Source organism: Canis lupus, chromosome 8 (genome assembly GCF_011100685.1).
Source record: "Canis lupus familiaris isolate Mischka breed German Shepherd chromosome 8, alternate assembly UU_Cfam_GSD_1.0, whole genome shotgun sequence".
NCBI classification, from domain to species: Eukaryota; Metazoa; Chordata; class Mammalia; order Carnivora; family Canidae; genus Canis; species Canis lupus.
The window spans coordinates 28,503,751-28,522,932 of record NC_049229.1 but is presented as its reverse complement, the minus strand read 5'-3'; the positions used below and the strand labels follow the sequence as shown (position 1 = coordinate 28,522,932).

At 44.3% G+C, this 19,182-nt stretch overlaps 1 protein-coding gene across 2 annotated transcripts in view; it reads left to right on the top strand.

Moving 5' to 3' along the window:
* Positions 1–19,182, top strand: part of NID2 (nidogen 2) — a 61,036-nt gene that overhangs the window by 32,360 nt on the left and 9,494 nt on the right. For both annotated transcript variants that reach the window (XM_038544712.1, XM_038544713.1), the window contains exons 9-13: positions 4,887–5,030; positions 5,711–5,839; positions 6,691–6,834; positions 13,188–13,307; positions 14,100–14,330. In XM_038544712.1, coding sequence (XP_038400640.1) covers positions 4,887–5,030; positions 5,711–5,839; positions 6,691–6,834; positions 13,188–13,307; positions 14,100–14,330 — 768 coding nt within the window. The remainder of the gene's footprint in view (positions 1–4,886; positions 5,031–5,710; positions 5,840–6,690; positions 6,835–13,187; positions 13,308–14,099; positions 14,331–19,182) is intronic.

Genomic DNA, 19,182 nt, shown 5'->3' with positions numbered 1-19,182 from the left:
ATGCAGGGGGCAGCACCCCTAACCCACATGTTGTTCAAGGGTCAACTGTATATACATTCTAGGAAAAGTGAAACTACGGAGCATAAAAGGATCTGTGGGTTTGGGGGAGGGAGGCGGGGTGAATAGGGAGAGCACGGGATTTTTAGGACAGAGAAGCTATTCTGTATGCTACTGTAATGATGAACACATGTCATTATACATCTGCCCAGACCTATAGAACTACATAACACAAAGAGTGAACCCTAATGTAGATCATAGATTTTAGGTGATATATCAGTATTGGTTTATCAGTTGTAAATGTACCACACTGATACGAGAAGCCAATGAATTGCAAATTGGAGAAAGTGGAGGGCTATGGAAGCTTACTTTCTGCTCAGTTTTTCTACAAAACTTAAACTGTTCTTTATAAAAAAGAAATTTTAGGTGAGCCAGAAGATGAACCTGCGAAGTCTGGAAACCCTAATAGGTAGGAAATTGTCAGATGAAAGGGACATTTTAGTTCTGAAAGCCAATAGCTAGCGCTTTCCCCTAGAAGGGGCAATGAGGGGAAAAGAGAAGGTCTCCTTCCCTTGGCTACACACTGATACTTTGGAGGCCAGAATTGGTACCTCTGCGAGGTGATTCTATGACTCAGCATTGGAGAGGAGGGCTCCGCAAGCCTCCTCAGGCTCCAGGTGGGGCTGCCACTTCCAAATTATGATACTGAGATTGAGGCCTGAAGGCTGGACTCTTAAAGAATGCAGAGGTGACTTGAAATGAGAATTCTGAGTTTGCTGGTGCGGGGTGGACGGGCAGTTTGGTTTTAGGAAACTTGCTTGCAGGGTGCAGGCATCGGGAGCCCAAAGATGATAAGGTATTGAATTAATAGCATGAAAATGTCTGTTGATTTTAGAGAAATGTACATCGGAAGAGGGGAAAAAGATTATTGCCTATTTCTCAAGAAAAGATTTGAACAAAAACAACTGAGCAAACTATCCTTCTACACTTTGCTAAGCATAGATGTCTGTATAAAAACAATGATTAGTGGAGGAGCCTTCCAGGCCCAGAATCCTGCTCAGATTCTAGAATTATGGAGGGAGAAGATAAATCTCTGGTTGTATTTTTCCTGGAGACCTACCAAGATGGGAGTAACAAAAAGAATGCCAGCAAACTGGCAGGTACCAAGCTGCTCGTCTTTTAGAATTTTATGTGATTTTTCCCTTCCATGCAAGTCAAACGATAACAGTAGCAAAGGATGGTTTACTGGGTGCCAAGCACTGTTCAGAGAACTTTCACAAATTAACATTTTTAGGTCCCACACAACCCCCTGCCCCAAAAGGGGATCACCATCCCCCATTTTACAGAGACTGAGGTATAGACATGAAGTAACTTGCCCAGTCACAGCTACAAAGTGGCCAGCTGGGACCCAGGCCTGGGCACCAGCCCCAGAGCCCATCTCATAACCTCACCTGGCACTGCTTTCCCACATGAACTCCACTGGCCTCAGGATGGCCTTAAAAATTGGGCCAAATTTCAAGAGGGAATGTGTGTTTTAACCCTGTGTGTTTGTCCCCTGTTTCAGCCACCCATATGGAAAACTGCAATGCGGTTTATGCAACCTGAATAGGAGAGACGGGGGGGGGGAAAGAAAACAAATGACAAACTAAAACCTCCTCTCCCATTCTTGCACCCCACCCCACCCCACCCCTGGCCCCCACCTCCCTGCCCTTGGTGCATCACAGTATCTTGAGTGAGTGTTTCCAGCCAGACCGTCATTCCCTCTGGAGGAAGGGAATGTGTGGGACCCAGCACGGCCACACCGGCTGATGTGGGCGCCCGTGGCTTCCCTGTGCTTGGGAGGCAGTGCTGTGGGGTCTGCCCAGTGACAGTCAGAGCCTGGGGCCCGGCCCGCTTCCCAGCTGCAGCTCCTACACCTCGCCAAGTGTTTGCACTTCAGGTGTGCGTGGGCGGTCTCTCCTGGGCTCCTGGAATGGGACCCTCTTGCACCCACCGTGGGGCTCCTTCTGGCTACTTGGGGAGACTGGGCAGAGGGCCACTCAGTGAAGCGGAACGGACTGTTCCTTGAAGGAAAACCGCTCTTCTCTTGATTAAATGAGTAAATTAGTTCCAGATCTCCTGTCAGAGAGTCAAGCTGTTGGAGAGGGTGAGGGCGAAACAGAACTGGTCGTGAGGAGGATACTGCTGTTCTTACTATAATAGGAGAAAGCTAACAAGCCATGGAGAATGAATAGCCACATGGCTTTAGAAATGTATTTTTAAAACTATATTTTTGGAAACCAAATTCAGCGAACAGGGCCTATGCTCAGAAGGGCTTTTATACTTGATTTAATGCTCTGCTGCTGTTCTTGTGAAACTCTTAATTTTTGAGCAAGGGGTTCCACATTTTCATTTTGCACTAAGCTCTGTGTATTATGTGGCCCATCCTGTCAGTGAAGTATATTTTAAATCAGTGTCAGATAATTATGGACAATTTTTCCCCTCGATTTTTAGGGAGGGCGGGGTATTCTGTTCAAGTTTGAAAGTCAACTTTTGCACTGCATGTTTTGCATGCCTAGCAGGCATAAGCTAGCAGACATGAGCTCTTGACATCTATGCATACTTACTGATCTGTGCCAGAATGTGCCACAGTACAAATATGATGTTGGAAAGTACTGAGCAAAAAGGTTAAGCGTTAGTATTTACAAATTAAAACATTTCAGAGCTCACTTCTCCCTGGGTAGGCCAGGCATTTTATACAGAATCTTCTTCTAAAATGGAGAAATAAGAAAGAATTGTCTTGCATTGGGTCTTTAGTGAGGACATGACCCTGCTGTTCTTAATTATAACCATGCCAGGGACTGTCTCAGGAAGTTGGTCTGTCCTACCCTATAACCCCAGAGTTGTGCTTCCATCCTGTCCACCAAGAGATCCAGAGGTAAGAATGAAGGATATGCAAGGGTATCTTTTTTTTTTTTTTTTTTTTTTAATGCAAGGGTATCTGCTTGATTTGCAGAAGTCAGGCTCATGTGGACATACTTAAGTTCATCAAGTTTAAAAAGGGCCAGAGCCATTTGTTGGTCCTTTTTTCTTGGCAAAGATTCTGTGACATAATCCAGCTAACATCATTGAGGCAAACTGAAGATAAACATATGGCCCTCTTTTTTTTCCCCCCTTTTTGGACCATAATGTGGTAATAAGAATAGTCCATTATGGGAACACATGGTGGTGTTTCTTTTAAGGCAATGGGAGGAATTTTCCAGAAAGCAGGGGGTCCCTTCAGAGACTCAGCCAAGGCATCCCAGTTCACAGCAGATTAACACAGAATATTGGAAGAGTCCACGTGGGCAATGGGACAAGCTCTGGATAGGTGGATGGACCTCCTGCAGGACTGGTAGGGAGTCTAGTCTGAGGCAGGTGGCAGCAGCAAGCACTTGGGTGTAGACCAAGAGTTACTTTGGGCAAAGCCCACCCACTTGAGATAAGGGGGCGTGAGAAGATATGGGTGAGCTAGAGAGAAATGAGAGGGAATCTGGAAGGAAGTGGGTCTAGGAAGTTAAAGTAGGTGGTACTGCCAACATGTCTACTGATACTGAGAGGTTAGTCCCTAGAGCTGTTGAGAGCAAGGCAGGTTTGGGTGAAGTTCCTAAAATCTTTTAAGTCTCAGATCAGAATTAATTCTAGGGACCGAGACAAAGCTGAAATCACATAAAGATGAGCAGTGGCCCCCACTGAGGAGGGAGAAGGAATGGAGTCACTAGGAACTGGGTAGGCCTTTCCATGGGGGAAGGGGGGATGCCTTTCACATATATCATGTCAGTTTTTCTTTATTCTCTTCAGTTTTTGTAGGTATCAGTATTATCTTTATTCCTATTTTACACAAGGAATCTAAGGAATGAATGGAAGTGCCCAGAGTTAATGGATTCATTGTGTCTGGGGCTCTTTCTAATACCATCTCTGTGCCCTTGGCTTAGATACCTCTCTGAAGGTCCTTTGGTGGTGGCTGTAGCAAAATGGTGGAAAGCAGACTGCCTGCTCCAACCACCTCTTCGGACTGTGTGAGCTTTGGCAGGTTACTTGGCCTCTCTGTGCTGTACTGAAAGTAAAGATAGTAATACCTTCCTCACAGTGCGGTGGTGAGGATTTAAAAAGATAGTATGTGTAAGAGGTTTAGAACAGTGCCTGGCAAATACGTGTTACTACTGTGCTCTATTTAGAAATAAAACTTTTTAGGGAAGATTTGAGATATTAAGAGTTATCACTACCTAGGAGATGGGTGGATCTGTGGCAAGGTTATTCCAAAAAAGTAAATACTGCAAAAATCATTCCTCTTTAGTCTTCCAGATCTTAACAAAGCAAGATGTTCCCAGTAATCGAATTGACTTACCAAATAGTTAATTTTAGTGAGAGATTGCCCAGTTTAGAGGCAGAAATTTTGGATGTGAGTTCTTGCTGTACCATTTCCTGGCTTTGTGAAATGGGGCATTTTTTTCAATGTCTCTCACTTATCTGAGAGACATAATTACCAATATCCATAATTACCAGTCACAGGGCTGACAGCCCACCTCACAAAGTTATCCCAAGACTCACACAAGGTGATAGAGTGAAAGCCACTTTTAAATAAAATTATGACATGGGTTGGATGCTTTTATTCCCTGGACACAGGCCTACTATAAGCAAGAAAAAGTTAGCTGTCTGCAGAGTAGGCAAGAGGAAGCCATTCTGGAATTTAAACTGCAATTTAAATAATCTAGTCCAGCTTTGGGTATTAATAATTTAGTAAGGTAGCCAGGTGGGCCCCCCCAAAAATGAGTATACAGTCTGTCCCAAGGAGTCTTTTATCTTTTGTCTGTGCCATTCTCTTTACAACAACCAGATTGTGCTTGTGTGTTTTACTTCCTCTCATGCAGAGAACTCGGAACCCACCCCAGTGAATCCTTGCTATGATGGGAGCCACACATGTGACATTACAGCTCGGTGCCATCCAGGGACAGATGTAGACTACACTTGTGAGTGTGCCTCTGGGTACCAGGGAGACGGACGGAGTTGTGTGGGTAAGTTGTGTGCACTCTGTTCTTCCATGGGATCCCCCAACTCGGTGTTAATAGAAGATAAGCATGTCTGCTTTAGGTTCTCCACTGATTGAGAGGCGCGTTTAGCAGCTGTTCACCTAAATGCTCTCATTTCAAAACTAAAGCACGTTCTGGTTAGGTTTGAGATCTAGAGGATAGTTTGGAGGGGCTAGGACTGGGAAAAGAAGACATGTTACAATTCCTGCATATTTTGATTTCTCAAGTTTTGTCATTTTAACCCTGTATTATTTCTTATATTTACTAAAACATATGTTTTCCGGTTATCTTTAGGTTTCAGACATTGTGTTCCTTTCATCCATTACATCCCCACAAGTCCCAGAAATTTCTTTATATTTCTAAAGGAAAAATTGTTTGTTTTTCTTGTAAGTGTTGAGTGGTTGTTTTTGTTTTTACTGTTTAAAGATTTTTCAGAATATTCAATATTTCTCCCTGTGACTTATACTTGAATGATTTGAGATAAATATTACAACCTGCAACATGCATTCACATCTGTTGCTTAGAAATATGACATTTTGACTCCCACCCCCCAATTTATTTGTTCATTGAAGCTTCATGGTAGTGAGACAACATTGGGCTTTCAGAGCTTCCACTTGGAGAACTCTTGATTTAAGGAGTGCTTTTCTGTCTTTATTTCTTCTTAGATGTAAATGAATGTGCAACTGGCTCCCATCACTGTGGCCCCAACTCCATGTGTGTCAACTTGCCGGGAAGCTACAGGTGTGAGTGCCGGAGTGGTTATGAGCTTGCAGATGACCGGCACACTTGCGTCTGTGAGTGCATTTCTCTTTTTGGCCAAAATGGTGCTGATTCATTAATGTTTCCACTCTGACATACAGACATTCTGCCGTATGGTTTTAGAAAAACTTTATGTTGAAATTACCCAAAGGTATGGATCAGTTCAGTCCTGTGTTGTTGTTTTCCTCTAAATGGATACTTCTGGTGTTGAGTTATTAAAAGGTGTTCTCCCAGTTGGGATTCCTATGTCTTGGTATTTGGCCCAATTGTGTAACAAGACTATGAACCTCTAATACCACCAGTTCTAGATAGAAGTAAGGTATTTATCAAATTTAAATGAAATGGATTATAATTCAAAGATGCTCATTCCACGTGACCGACTATAGACCTCCATCTGTAATAAATCTACTCTTGTAGGGTTAAAAACAAAACAAAAAAAAACCTTTGGATCTAAAGAAGTGGATCTGAGAGAACTTGGATTCCAAATTCATCCCACTGGTAGAGCCAGATGATGATAGAGAAAATACACTTTTTAACCCAGTGGGATGAAAAAGTAGCAGTGATCACAGAAACTCTGTGTGCTTGTGTCTAGTTCTGGTGATTTATAAACTTTAATCAAGGACCATCTCAATGACTGACCTTCATGTTTAGTGTTTTTGATTGCAAACTCAGACCAGTACTCCCCAAACTTTAATATGTATCCATGCCATCTAGGGATCTTTTTGAAAGTCAGATTCTGATTTTCTGGCTCTGGGATATGGCCTGAGAATCTTCTGAGCCCTCAGATGTCCTGATGCTGTTGGTGTGTGGATCACACTGGGAGGAGTAAGCCTCACCCATTCGCAGGCCTGCACTCTTAGATGTCCTTGCCGCCTTCTCTTTTCAGTGATCGCCCCACCTTCCAACCCCTGTGAGGATGGCAGTCATACCTGTGCTCCTGCTGGCCAGGCCCGGTGCATTTACCACGGAGGCAGCACATTCAGCTGTGCCTGCCTGCCTGGTTATACTGGCAGCGGGCACCAGTGTACCGGTGAGTACCTGTGGACTGTCGACCTCAGCGATTCTGGAAGGTCGCTTGGATGCAATGTCTCCACATAGCCAGAACCTTTCTCAAAAGGACCTCTCCCTTCCTTCACTCATGCAGCCTTGGAATTATCTAAAGAGCAAGAGAAAAGCTGTATTTTGAGTCAAAAAGCAGAGCGAGGGGTGGTTTCCCTTGGACTAGATTTTTGAGCATATACAGTTATCCTTGGTGGAGACATTCTTGGAGCACTAGGAAGCCACTCTCAGATTGTAACTTTCTGTTCCTTGGAGCTGGTGTGGGCTGGAGGATCTTTGGGAAAGCCCACTCACCTGTTGGGAAGTCTCTATCCTTCAATCTCTTTGGTTAATGGCTTCATCTAACGCTTTTAGTCATGCCTAACTGGCTGAAGTGGTATTTTAAATAATCTCTACACTTACATGCAATGCTTTTTCTCTAATTTTTCCCCCTCCCCTCTCTCTCCTTTTCTCCTGGAAATCCGAAGACATTTAAGGTGGTTGAGGCTTGATACAGTATTACCATGAGACTGGAACACAGGACTAACTATTAACATTTAACTTGGCTAAATAATACTAATGACATTTGAGGTTGTTACTGAGCGAGGTATAATTCTCTGGATATAAATGTTCATGAAACCACAATGAGTAGTACTTTAATATAGTGATTATTTAGCAATCTGCATAATCCACCAAAGGTTTTCAAAATGTATCCAGTGACGTGATGGAATTGAAACCCAATTTCATGCTGTCAGTAATATCCCAGAATTATGGTAAAATGAGACCCTGGGAATGAGAGAATAGTGGGGAAAGGGTCTGTTTGGGGATTATAAACCTGAAACACAGGCTTTCTCCCTCTCTTCAAATCGCTGCCTGCATTGGTCCGGCCACTGTGCCCCTGGGCACCCCGAGCTGATGTGCTAGAACAGCCGTGTAACTCCTGGGAGCTTTACAGCAGCTTAAATAGCATAGAGCCCACCCCACTCCTTACCAAATGTTTGCTTCTCATCCTCCTCCCACTCCTCTTCCCCTCAGTTTCAGTGGAGGGGCTGGCTGGACCTGCAGACGGAAGCCATATGTTATGGACAGAACAAACGTGTCAGGGCAGCACAGCTGTCCTCTCCTTCCCAGATGTGGCGGGTCACTGGGCATTGTCTGCACTGGCTCTTTAATGTTTCTACTTCTGTTGTACAGAAGCTCTGCTGTATGGTTTTCTTGAAAATACAGTTTATACTGAAATGACCCAAAGCTATGGCTCAGTTCAGCCCTGTTTTTTTTCCTCCCCTCCTAAAAACACCCCCATCTTTAGAGCTCAAGTGTTTCTCCAGTTAGAATGAGATAGATTTGGAATTCACAGATGCTTCTCTCATTTGACCAGCCAAAGAGCTCCATCTGTCATAGGACTCTTCACAGACAGAGGTAGCCTCCACAGGTATGGGGGTCATGGTGTGAGGTGCACTAACTCCTACTGGTGTGGTTCTGTTATTTCTCACAGTGGGAATAATATCTTTTCCACCCTCGTGGAACCTTGTCATTCAGTTTCATTTAACACATTTCTGGCTTTAAGAGATGAGACTGCTTGGAGAATCAAAATCTTGTCAGAATTTCATATTTAAACATTGGACTGCTCAGGACAACAGAGGTAGTGATTTTAAGGTATTTAACTCTTTAGGTCTTTGGTTTAAAGCCAATAAGTTGAAATTAATTGCAGCCTAGATGTGATGCATGTTAATAATCAGAATACTATTTGAGTTAGATGCTTATTGGCCTAATTCCTTCTAGAATTATTCTCTTATCCTTCTTTTAACTTCTACTTGTCCTGTAAGACTTTGATTATCTTTGGGGTCAGATTAGAACTCGGAATTTGGCCACTTTTACACATTGAGAACTTTCGACTGATGCCATTCATTGCTATTACTTCCATCTTGCTGATTTCTGCCATTTTAACTTAATTCTTTTGAAGATTTCATTTATTTATTCATAAGAGAGAGACAGAGACATAGGCAGAGGGAGAAGCAGGCTCCCTATGGGGAGTCCAATGCCAGACTTGATCCCAGGACCCCAGGGATCACGACCTGAACCAAAGGTGGATACTCAACTGCTGAGCCCTCAGTTGCCCTAGATTTCTGCCATTTTTAATTGTCCTCATTGAATCTCTGCTTCTCTACTTTTTAGATTTTCTCTGGAACCTGCAAACCTTAAAACATGCCAAACCCATCAGTTACTTCCCTAGTGTGTTAGTTATCTATTGCAACATAACAAATTACTCCAAAACAGAGCAGCTTAAAACAATACACATTTATGATATGTAGGTCAAGGACATGGAAAGGGCTTAGCTTGGTCCTTTGCTTTAAAGGATCCTTGCAAGACTGCAAAGGGTAGGCCTGGGGTCTCATCTAAGGATCTAACTGAAGAAAGATCCTCCCATGGTTACCAGCAGGGTTCAGTTCCTTGAGGACTGAGAGCCTCAGGTCCCCACTAGCTGTTGCCTGGAGATAACCTTCAGCTTCTTGACACACAGACCATGAGCAAGGTAGCTTACTTCCTCAAAGCCAGTGACAGCAAGTCTGCTAGCAGAATGGAAGTTATAATCACAAGAATAACATCCCCTCAATATTGCTTTGGTGTGTTGGCAAGATGCAAATGACTCAAGGGAAGAAGATTACACAAGATTGCAAACACTAGGAGGTAGGGATCTTTGGGATTCCTTAGAGGCTGCCTCCCAGAAGCAGTTGCCATGTGGTTGCCTTCCAAGCTTTTCAGATTGTAGAGCAGTAGAAAATGAATAGTAATTTTCCTAAAGACCTATGCCATGCCTAAATCAAGCTGGGCTAATCATGAAGTTGACTTACAGGATAAATATGTAAGAGTAGGAGTGTGTGTGTGTGCGTGTGCACACGTGTGCGTGCATGCATGCATATATTTAAAGGCATGCCACAGTGCGCATGTGTCCCTGTGACCACAGAGAGAAAACAGCAAAATAGAGAAAAGGTTCTATTTTGTGGAAAGTGTGCATTCTTGAAGCACACATATTTTTCTTTACTCCATTAAAGTAGCAATAAAAGGGTGTGTGAGTTTTTCTTTAGCCAGTTTGTCAAAAACTGAGTTCCCTGGAGAGGCTGGACTTGGCTTTGGGTTCTCAGTCTATCTAGTCTGAGTCACTAGCAGGAATTACTTTTATCCAAGTATAAGTAAATCTTTTCCAGCTTCCCTCAATCAACCCTAATTTCAGTGGTTTCAGGGTTGATTTCAACCATGTATTGATACGAATTTATAATGCTCAGGCCTGTTTGTCCTCCTAGATCTTGGTGACTTTGCTAAGTGCAAAAGCAGATTCTCTTGAGTCAGGATCTTTCCAGGGAGGAGCAAGTGTGAGTTGAATAGGTGGGATGTTGTTCAGTGTCCTTACCACTCAGGAGGGACATGAGAAGACGTACTTAAATTATTTTCTCTTAGATATCCTGTCCTAAGAATGGAGAGGTTAGGAAAGGTATGGTCAAGTCGCTGCAGCCACAGGAGAAGAGAGCAAGGCTTGAAAGGAAGGAGTTTATTAGAGAGGGTCCCAGAGAGAGGGTCACCACATACCACGTGGGGCACAACCGGTGGGGTGCTTGACTGAATAGGTGAGGAGTGAGAACTTGTGGGCCAAATCCTTTTTTGGAACTTTCACTGAATGGTTTAGAAGCAAAGGGGATGGGGTAGGGTGGGATGGGTTGGCGGGAAGCTAGGAGGTGTTAATCTAGTAGTTGGATTTATTTTGAAGGGACTTCACCTAGTTTTGGGTGTGAGCAGAATAAGGCCAGTGAGAAGAGTGTTGAAACACCAAAGTATGAATTCAAGATGGAGGATTTTAACAGATTTTCCATACAGGTTTTTCACCAGCTTAATAGGTAATAGAATGGAGAATTATGCTGAGATTGAGCCATATGTCATTATCTGAATAGCAAAGGAGCTCTTGAACCTTGTTGTCTTGGCCTCAGTGTCCTAGCAACCCCTAAAGACCCCAGACATTGGTTGTTAAGCATAAATGGCAGCCCCCTCCCCCAGTGGTACAACAAGGAGTTTCTCCTTTGCCAAGGGGCTGAACGTCTTTTCATGTTTTCTGTCCTGACACTGACTCTGATCAGAATTCCTAGGCCATAGGCTTTAAGAACATAAGTTAACTTGGTAGCTCTGGGGAGTCCCCTCTCTCTTAGTTCAAAAATAATTTCAAGAAACTGATCCCTGGGTTCTAGAAATAGGCCCTGTGTCTCAGGAATTCCTGCTTCCTGTCATTGCCTGGGGTTCCTGTTAGCATGAGAAGTACTTTTAGCATATGTATTATGAATAGCTTTAACTTCCTGCATTTACTTTCCTGCTGGATGTTCATTTTTACAGCTTTGGTTTTACAGCCAGTTTTACAGCCTTTTGCAGGCCCAGGGAATTGAATGGCCACAGCTTCACTCAGCTAAGGATTTGAGTTGTCCTTTTGAAGAGACAGAGCCAAACTCAGGGGTAATTAAATGTGACAATAGAGAACCCATATCGATTAGATTGAAGATAGGGTTTTTGTTGTCATTGGTTTTGTTTGGTTCCTAAAGAAAAAAAAAAAGCGGAGGAACTAAACCAGAAAACCTTCTTTGTTTCGAACTTTGCAGATGAATTTATAAGTACTGTTCTGCCTTTGTAGGTAGAAAGGAAGGTAACCAAAGAGCCCAGCTGCTCATCTGGGCAGAGCCTCTTTGGGTGGCATTAAACTTGGTTGTATCAAGCATTCAGGATTCTTTTGGACTTAGGGGAGCTAATTTATTTTGACTACCTTCCCCAAGACCGAGGATAAACAGAATGTGAATTTGCTAATAACAGTGTAAGGGATTCCTCTCCTGTGAACAGAGCATTTGGGTTTCACGTCCAGCATGTCCACTCAGTGGTACCCAGGAAAGCCCCTTAGCCATGGGAAGGTGTCTCAATGAGAGCCAGGTCATAGCCAGGCTGGTACTGACAACCCTAGAAGAGATTTCATCTGCTGCACTGAAGGTGGGCCGAGGAGCCACCTCTGTCCCCAGCTGATTCATGTCAAATTCAGGCTGTAACTCTCCAGATTCCTGGGTTCTCTGTGTTTTTGCCACTGGCTGTAGCAAATTGATGCAATTCACTCCTGGGCCCCACACTCTTCTAGGTTTCACACTGATCATCTCAACTCACTTTTTTTTTTCCTATTCACACATTTAAAAATCATTTTTGGGGTGTTTTTGTGGAAGCAACTGCTTTCTTTTATTTTCAGTAGAGCCTTGTTCAGGCCTATACCCTGATCCTTCTCTAACTCTGGAAGACTAGGAAGTCTTTACAGGTAGCTTATCTCAATCACCTACCATTGGTTTTATTTTATGTATTTTTTTAAGATTTTTAATTTTTCTTTTTAACTAATCTCTACACCCAGCGTGGGGCTTGAACTCTCAACTCTGAGATCAAGAGTCGTATGCTCCACCAGGAAGGAGCCCCTGGCCATTGGTCTTAATAGTTTGACTCTCAGAGGTTTTCTGGGGATAAAGACAGTATGCCTTGCCATTGTCGGCATATGCTGATTACAGTAAATAAAAGGACTATAAATTGGCATTTGTTTGAATTTGCAGGATGTTGCAATTTTCAGAAATACGAAAATCTTCTGGTATCATGTGGAAGTGGTGCTGAATTGTTTATACTGATAAACCTGACAAATTTAGATTTTATGTGTTGTTTCAAAACTTCTGATAGTATTTTTCTTGCACTTTTCTATCTCTTCTAAAGATAGAAAGTAGAGAAAATATCTGATTAATTGGGCATTTGTAGATAGTAGGACTCTGATTACATGAGCCCGAATGTGCTTCTAACTTAGTTGAAAAAGCACGCAGAGCCTCACAGGCTGCTGTGCATCTGCATATTGGTGCTATAGGGACATGGTGCCAACAATGCAAGAACAAAACCATTGTTACACATATTTACTGCTCTGGTACTGAAAGGAAGTGAATGATTTACAGTCTAAAGACTAGTTCAAAGGTGATAACTTCCTGGAATTCACTGTGGATGAAAGATGCTCTAGAAATATACAGCAGGATATTTTTTTACTGGAAGTGACCACACATGCTTGATTTCTAATTAGACATTCTTAGTCTAATGGGTTGACTCTTCTGTCCCTCAACTTTGTGCATTAAGCTTGCCTTTAGCTGTCATTATATTTCTGCTCATGTGCAAAGGTCTTCTAAGGTTGACCCCTTGTCAGTGACCCATGTGTATTAAGGCCATGTGGTAGCCCCAGTTGGGTGCAGTGAAGTCATGCTGTTCCTTCCTCCCTCCCCCACCCCCTCATCCCTGTTCCTGCCTCTGCAGATGTTGATGAATGCTCGGAAAACAGATGTCACCCCTCGGCTACCTGCTACAATACCCCTGGCTCCTTCTCCTGCCAATGCCACCCTGGATATCACGGGGATGGATTTCAGTGCACACCTGGTAAGGTTTGGAGAGCCAGAGTAGGCCCAGAAAACTGGCTCCTTTGGTGCTATTTTTCTACAGCCTTCAGCCCACTCTTACTGGAGACCAAGGCTTTTCCTGTTCCCTCTAGCTGCCTATTTTACTGAAGCTCACTGGCTATTAGCATTCTGGGAGGCCAGGAGTATGACACATCCATTATCCTGCCGAGTGTCCTACCAGTTGTGGCAACTGCCTTAGTGATCTGCTCTGCCTTGGTACATGTGATTTAGATGAAGAACTTACATCACGCTTACTAAACAGGAGCCATCTGCACTAGTGAGCTGCTAGTAAGCCCCATGACTATTCTAGGAGGTCTTGGCCAGCATGGTGCAATTTTCATGATTGCCATTGACTAGAGCTTCTCAGACTTAAATTCTAGACTTCAGGGGATGAACAAAGTTTTACTTATTTTCTCCCAAGTCTCTTGGGATGTTTGGACAGAAGCCATTCATGTTTCTTCATTTTACGCAGACAGCCGGGGGGACACTGAGGGTTGAGGGGGAGGGGCTGTTTTATAGTGCAGTCAGCTCAGGACGGGGGAAGTGTGAGAATTAGGGAGAAGTTAGGTAGGTTGTGGCAGAACTAAAAGTATCCAGGAGTTCAAACTCAGTGCCTTGCTCTTTTTCCCATGTGATACTATCTCCCAAGTATATGGAGGGAAACACAAAACACCTCAGACCAAGGACTTTGAAGTTAGCTGTAGAAGTGGGCGGGATGCAATGTGTTTTATTCCTCCTGTGTACATCTCCTTTACCACGGCCTCTTCGCAAGACCCCGCCTCAGGACTGAAACCCTGTGAGCAGCAGCAGCACCACGCCCACGCTCAGCAGGCCTATCCTGGCAGCCAGCTGCACATTCCCCAGTGCGACGATCAGGGCCACTTCCTGCCCCTGCAGTGTCACAGTAGCACAGGCTTCTGCTGGTGTGTGGACCCTGATGGTCACGAAGTCCCCGGCACCCGGACTCCACCTGGCTCCACGCCACCTCACTGCAGACCACCAGGTGAGCCGGTCAGGGAAGAGAACTTGTTCTAGCCCTGGCCTGGGGCCTGAGAAGTGGGACAGTGCCGACTAGGGAGGGGGCAGATTACCCTCCTTGCCCAGACCATGCAGACCCAGGGCTGATCTCCACCCTGTCACAGCCTCCTTCCTCCTAGGGACGTGTGAATGATCTGTGTACACCTGTGTGCTCACTCACGTGATGGGGATGGACAGACATACATACGTGATCACTGTGGACACTGCACTGCCACCTTAGACTTGTCCAGTATAAGACTGGAACCTGAGATGGAGCGTGTAGGTCAGGCTGAGGCCACTGCCCTACATCAGTTACGTCAGCTTAGGGAGATCTGAGAGCTAGACAGATCTAGACAGACAGAGCTAGACAGACCCGCCTTTTGTCCACAAGGAAAACTGCTGTCCCATCTTCCTTTGTATCACTTCACTCTGCCTTCTGAATTGCAGCAAACAGTATGAAAGTCATTTCAGCATTGATAGGAAAAATAAGTATGAACCTATGGGTGGATCCACAGGTTCACAGCTAGTTTGCTGTCAGCTAATCATCCCGGCTGTCTCTAGCCAGGCCTGGCATGTCAATGGGGAGAGTCCCACTTGCCCCAGCCACCATCAGAAGAGGTGCGGGAACCCGTCATGGTCACCGATGCGGTCTGAGATGCTGATGGTGAACCTGTCTGTGTCATCTGAGCACTCCCCGTCTGGGTGGGGCCTGGTTCTCAAGTGCTCACATTTCATGCCAGCTGCAGATTGCCAGGGCAGGTTTATGCTCCCTGCTGAACTGTTCAAAGTGGGAAGAACTTTTTTTATTTTTAATATAGAAGGACTTTATTATGAAGAACATAGCATTGATATGATACCATTTTAGCCCAAATAATTCCTATAGCCATGAGCTTGCTATTCAAAGGTCCATTTTTACTACCAAAAAAGAGAAATACTAAGCTTGGCTTTTAACATATGAGAATAAGAAGAGCTGGAGAATTACCACCAGTTTAGCATCATGGCCAGGACATTAGTCCTTCTAAGATTCACAGAGGTAAAAATTGGTTAATGCTGGACATAGGTGTATGTCCTTATTGCCATGAAACTCCCAGTTTCTCTCTGTCCCTATTTTTAGGAAAAGATTTTGCAGGTTCCCCCCCCCCCCCAAAAAAAAGGAAACCCCACCCAGAAAAATTGTTTCACTCCTGTCTACTTTTGAAAAAGTCTTGGTTCTAACTCCATCTGGGATTTAAAGAAATCAGATGGTTGAAACACGCCTTGGGGAATGGTTCTGAGTTCTGTTACACTTACTAAGACAAGTATGTGTGAACGACAGGGAGTCAGAAGAGAGCCAAGAGATTGAGAAGCTAATGACTGAAGGAGGGACATGTTCTCTTGGGCAGACTCTTTCCCCATGGCCCAGACTTTTCTTTTGGTGCTGGTTCGGCCTTGGCTGTCATTTCTGACTAGTCTCCTCTGCATTTATGGGGTTGGCTTGAAGGGAGGAAAACACTCTGTGTCCAAAATTTCAAAATATTTAAAACCCTGCCAACCAAAAATAGAAAAGAAAGAAATCTGTGGTTGAATTAAGGAGCTTCAAATAGTAAGGAACGAGAGGGAGGCATACATATCAGATGTGAGGTGCCTGTTTCCCAGAAGCTGGGTGTGCTGTGTGTCTGTCTGCATTCCAGACAGAGCTTTGCCTCACTGGGTGGTCCCCTGAACCAAGACTGTACCCTCTGAGTTTGCACTGGGAGCTTGGGGCAGTGTTGGGAACTTCTCCCAGGAATCCCATCTTGATGTAGATGGCTAGTGTTTGAGGAAGGGCCATTACCCTGTCGGGGTCTTTGAAACACATCTGGGTGAGGAAGTCAGAGACTCTCCTTCTCCATGAGGTCTTAAGAAGAGCTTGGCTCCCCAAGGGTCATGAGCTATGGAGGTGACCTGAAAAGCACCCACTTCCCCCAAACCCAATGAGTTTTGTAGTTGAGCTAGTTGGGTTTGAGCTCTGATGATTTTATTTACCACCCTCCCATCTTCCTGGAGGAATTGTAGGTACTAGAACTAAATTGTAATGTTTCCAACTTTGTTCTTTGAAGCCATTGGGGGTTTTGACCAAAGGAGTGACATGAAATGACTGTTTTAAAATTTTTTTCTTAATTATTTATTTATGATAGGCAGACAGTGAGAGAGAGAGAGGCAGAGACACAGGCAGAGGGAGAAGCAGGCTCCATGCACCAGGAGCCCGATGTGGGACTCGATCCTGGGTCCCCAGGATCGTGCCCTGGGCCAAAGGCAGGCGCTAAACCTCTGCACCACCCAGGGATCCTGAAATGACTGTTTTAAAGGGACTCTTCCTGGCTGCTGGTCATTTACACTGGGGGACAGGAGAGAGGGTGGAAGCCACAGAACTAGTAAGAAAGTTTGGTAATAATCCTAGCAGGAGACCATGGGGCTTGGACCAGGGTGACAGGAGTGTATGTGTTGAAAAGTGAAGATTTTCTGAATGTATTTTGAAGGGACAGCTGCCATTTTCTGACCTATCAGATGTGGTGAGAGAGAGAAAGGAGTCAAGGACGTTTGGGCTAAAAATGGAGGTGCTATTTACTGATACAGAAAAGTCTAGGGGAGAGCAGCGATGAGGGTAGAAAGCAGGTCCCCCTTCCCACCCCTGTTCTTGTTCTGAGATGATGTTCTACACCCAGTTGATGGTATCAAGGAGGTACTTGGCTGTATGATTCTACAGACCACAGGCCTTGAGTTCCTTTAGATAAGCGTATCCTAGATGGGTGTACAAGTTATTTCAGCATCTTACAGCAGAGTCCCAGCAGACCAAGAACCGAGACCCACCACATTTGGGACAGAGTGACAGCCCTGTGGAAACAGGCTGGGAGGAAACAGCTAGAGACAGGGTTCTGCAGGAGCTGGTAGGGGGAGCAGGGAGGGGATGGTGCTGAAGGGAGGCGGTAGAGCTACAAGGCGGCAAGCTGGATCCTACTGAAAAAAGGTTCAGCTCTGAGCCAAGGGCTTCTGGGAACTGGAGTGTTTAACAGTCAGTTTGGAGTTGTTGGCCACCACCTCTGCTGTGCTCACACATGCTCATCCCAGCAAGTCTCACTCCATATGGTTTTCCAGTGAGCAGACATTGAGGACCACATAAGTAGGGCACTCAGGGACCGTTTCTTTTTTCTTTTTTCTTTTTTTTTTATAAGTGCCCCCTCAGTGCCCGTCATCCAGTCACACCCCCCTCCCCCGCCCACCTCCCCTTCCACCACCCCTAGTTCGTTTCCCAGAGTTAGGAGTCTCTCATGTCCTGTCTCCCTTTCTGATATTTCCCTCTCATTTTTTCTCCTTTCCCCTTTATTCCCTTTCATTATTTTTTATATTCCCCAAATGAATGAGACCATATAATGTTTGTCCTTCTCTGATTGACTTACTTCAGTCAGCATAATACCCTCCAGGTCCATCCACATAGAAGCAAATGGTGGGTATTTGTCGTTTCTTTCTTTTTTCTTTTTTGTATTTGTCATTTCTAATAGCTGAGTAATATTCCATTGTATACATAAACCACAGCTTCTTTATCCATTCATCTTTCGATGGACACCGAGGCTCCTTCCACAGTTTGGCTATTGTGGCCATTGCTGCTATAAACATTGGGGTGCAGGTGTCCCGGCGTTTCATTGCATCTGTATCTTTGGGGTAAATCCCCAACAGTGCAATTGCTGGGTCCTAGGGCAGGTCTATTTTTAACTCTTTGAGGAACCTCCACACAGTTTTCCAGAGTGGCTGCACCAGTTCACATTCCCACCAACAGTGCAAGAGGGTTCCCCTTGCTCCACATCCTCTCCAACATTTGTGGTTTCCTGCCTTGTTAATTTCCCCCATTCTCACTGGTGTGAGGTGGTATCTCATTGTGGTTTTGATTTGTATTTTCCTGATGGCAAGGGATGCGGAGCATTTCCTCATGTGCGTGTTGGCCATGTCGGTCTTCCTCTGTGAGATTTCTGTTCAGGTCTTTTGCCCATTTCATGATTGGATTGTTTGTTTCTTTGCTGTTGAGTTTAACAAGTTCTTTATAGATCTTGGATACTAGCCCTTTATCTGATACATCATTTGCAAATATCTTCTCCCATTCTGTAGGTTGTCTTTTAGGTTTGTTGACTGTATCCTTTGCTGTGCAAAAGCTTCTTATCTTGATGAAGTCCCAATAGTTAATTTTTGCTTTTGTTTCCCTTGCCTTCATGGATGTATCTTGCAAGAAGTTACTGTGGCCAAGTTCAAAAAGGGTGTTGCCAAAAAAAACAAAAAAAAGAAGGGTGTTGCCTGTGTTCTCCTTTAGGATTTTGATGGAATATTCTCTCACACTTAGATCTTTCATCCATTTTGAGTTTATATTTGTGTATGGTGCAAGAGAATGGTCCAGTTTCATTCTTCTGCATGTGGATGTCCAATTTTCCCAGCACCATTTATTGAAGAGACTCTTTCCCAGTAGATAGTCTTTCCTCCTTTGTCAAATATTAGTTGACCATAAAGTTGAGGGTCCACGTCTGGATTCTCTATTCTGTTCCATTGATCTATGTGTCTGTTTTTGTGCCAGTACCACACTGTCTTGATGACCACAGCTTTGTAGTACAACCTGAATTCTGGCATTGTGATGCCCCAGCTATGGTTTTCTTTTTTAACATTCCCCTGGCTAACAGTAACTTCTTGCAAGATACATCAATGAAGGCAAGAGAAACAAAAGCACAGAAGAGAAAAGAGACCTACAGAACGGGGAGAAGATATTTGCAAATGACGTATCAGATAAAGGGCTAGTTTCCAAGATCTATAAAGAACTTGTTAAACTCAACAGCAAAGAA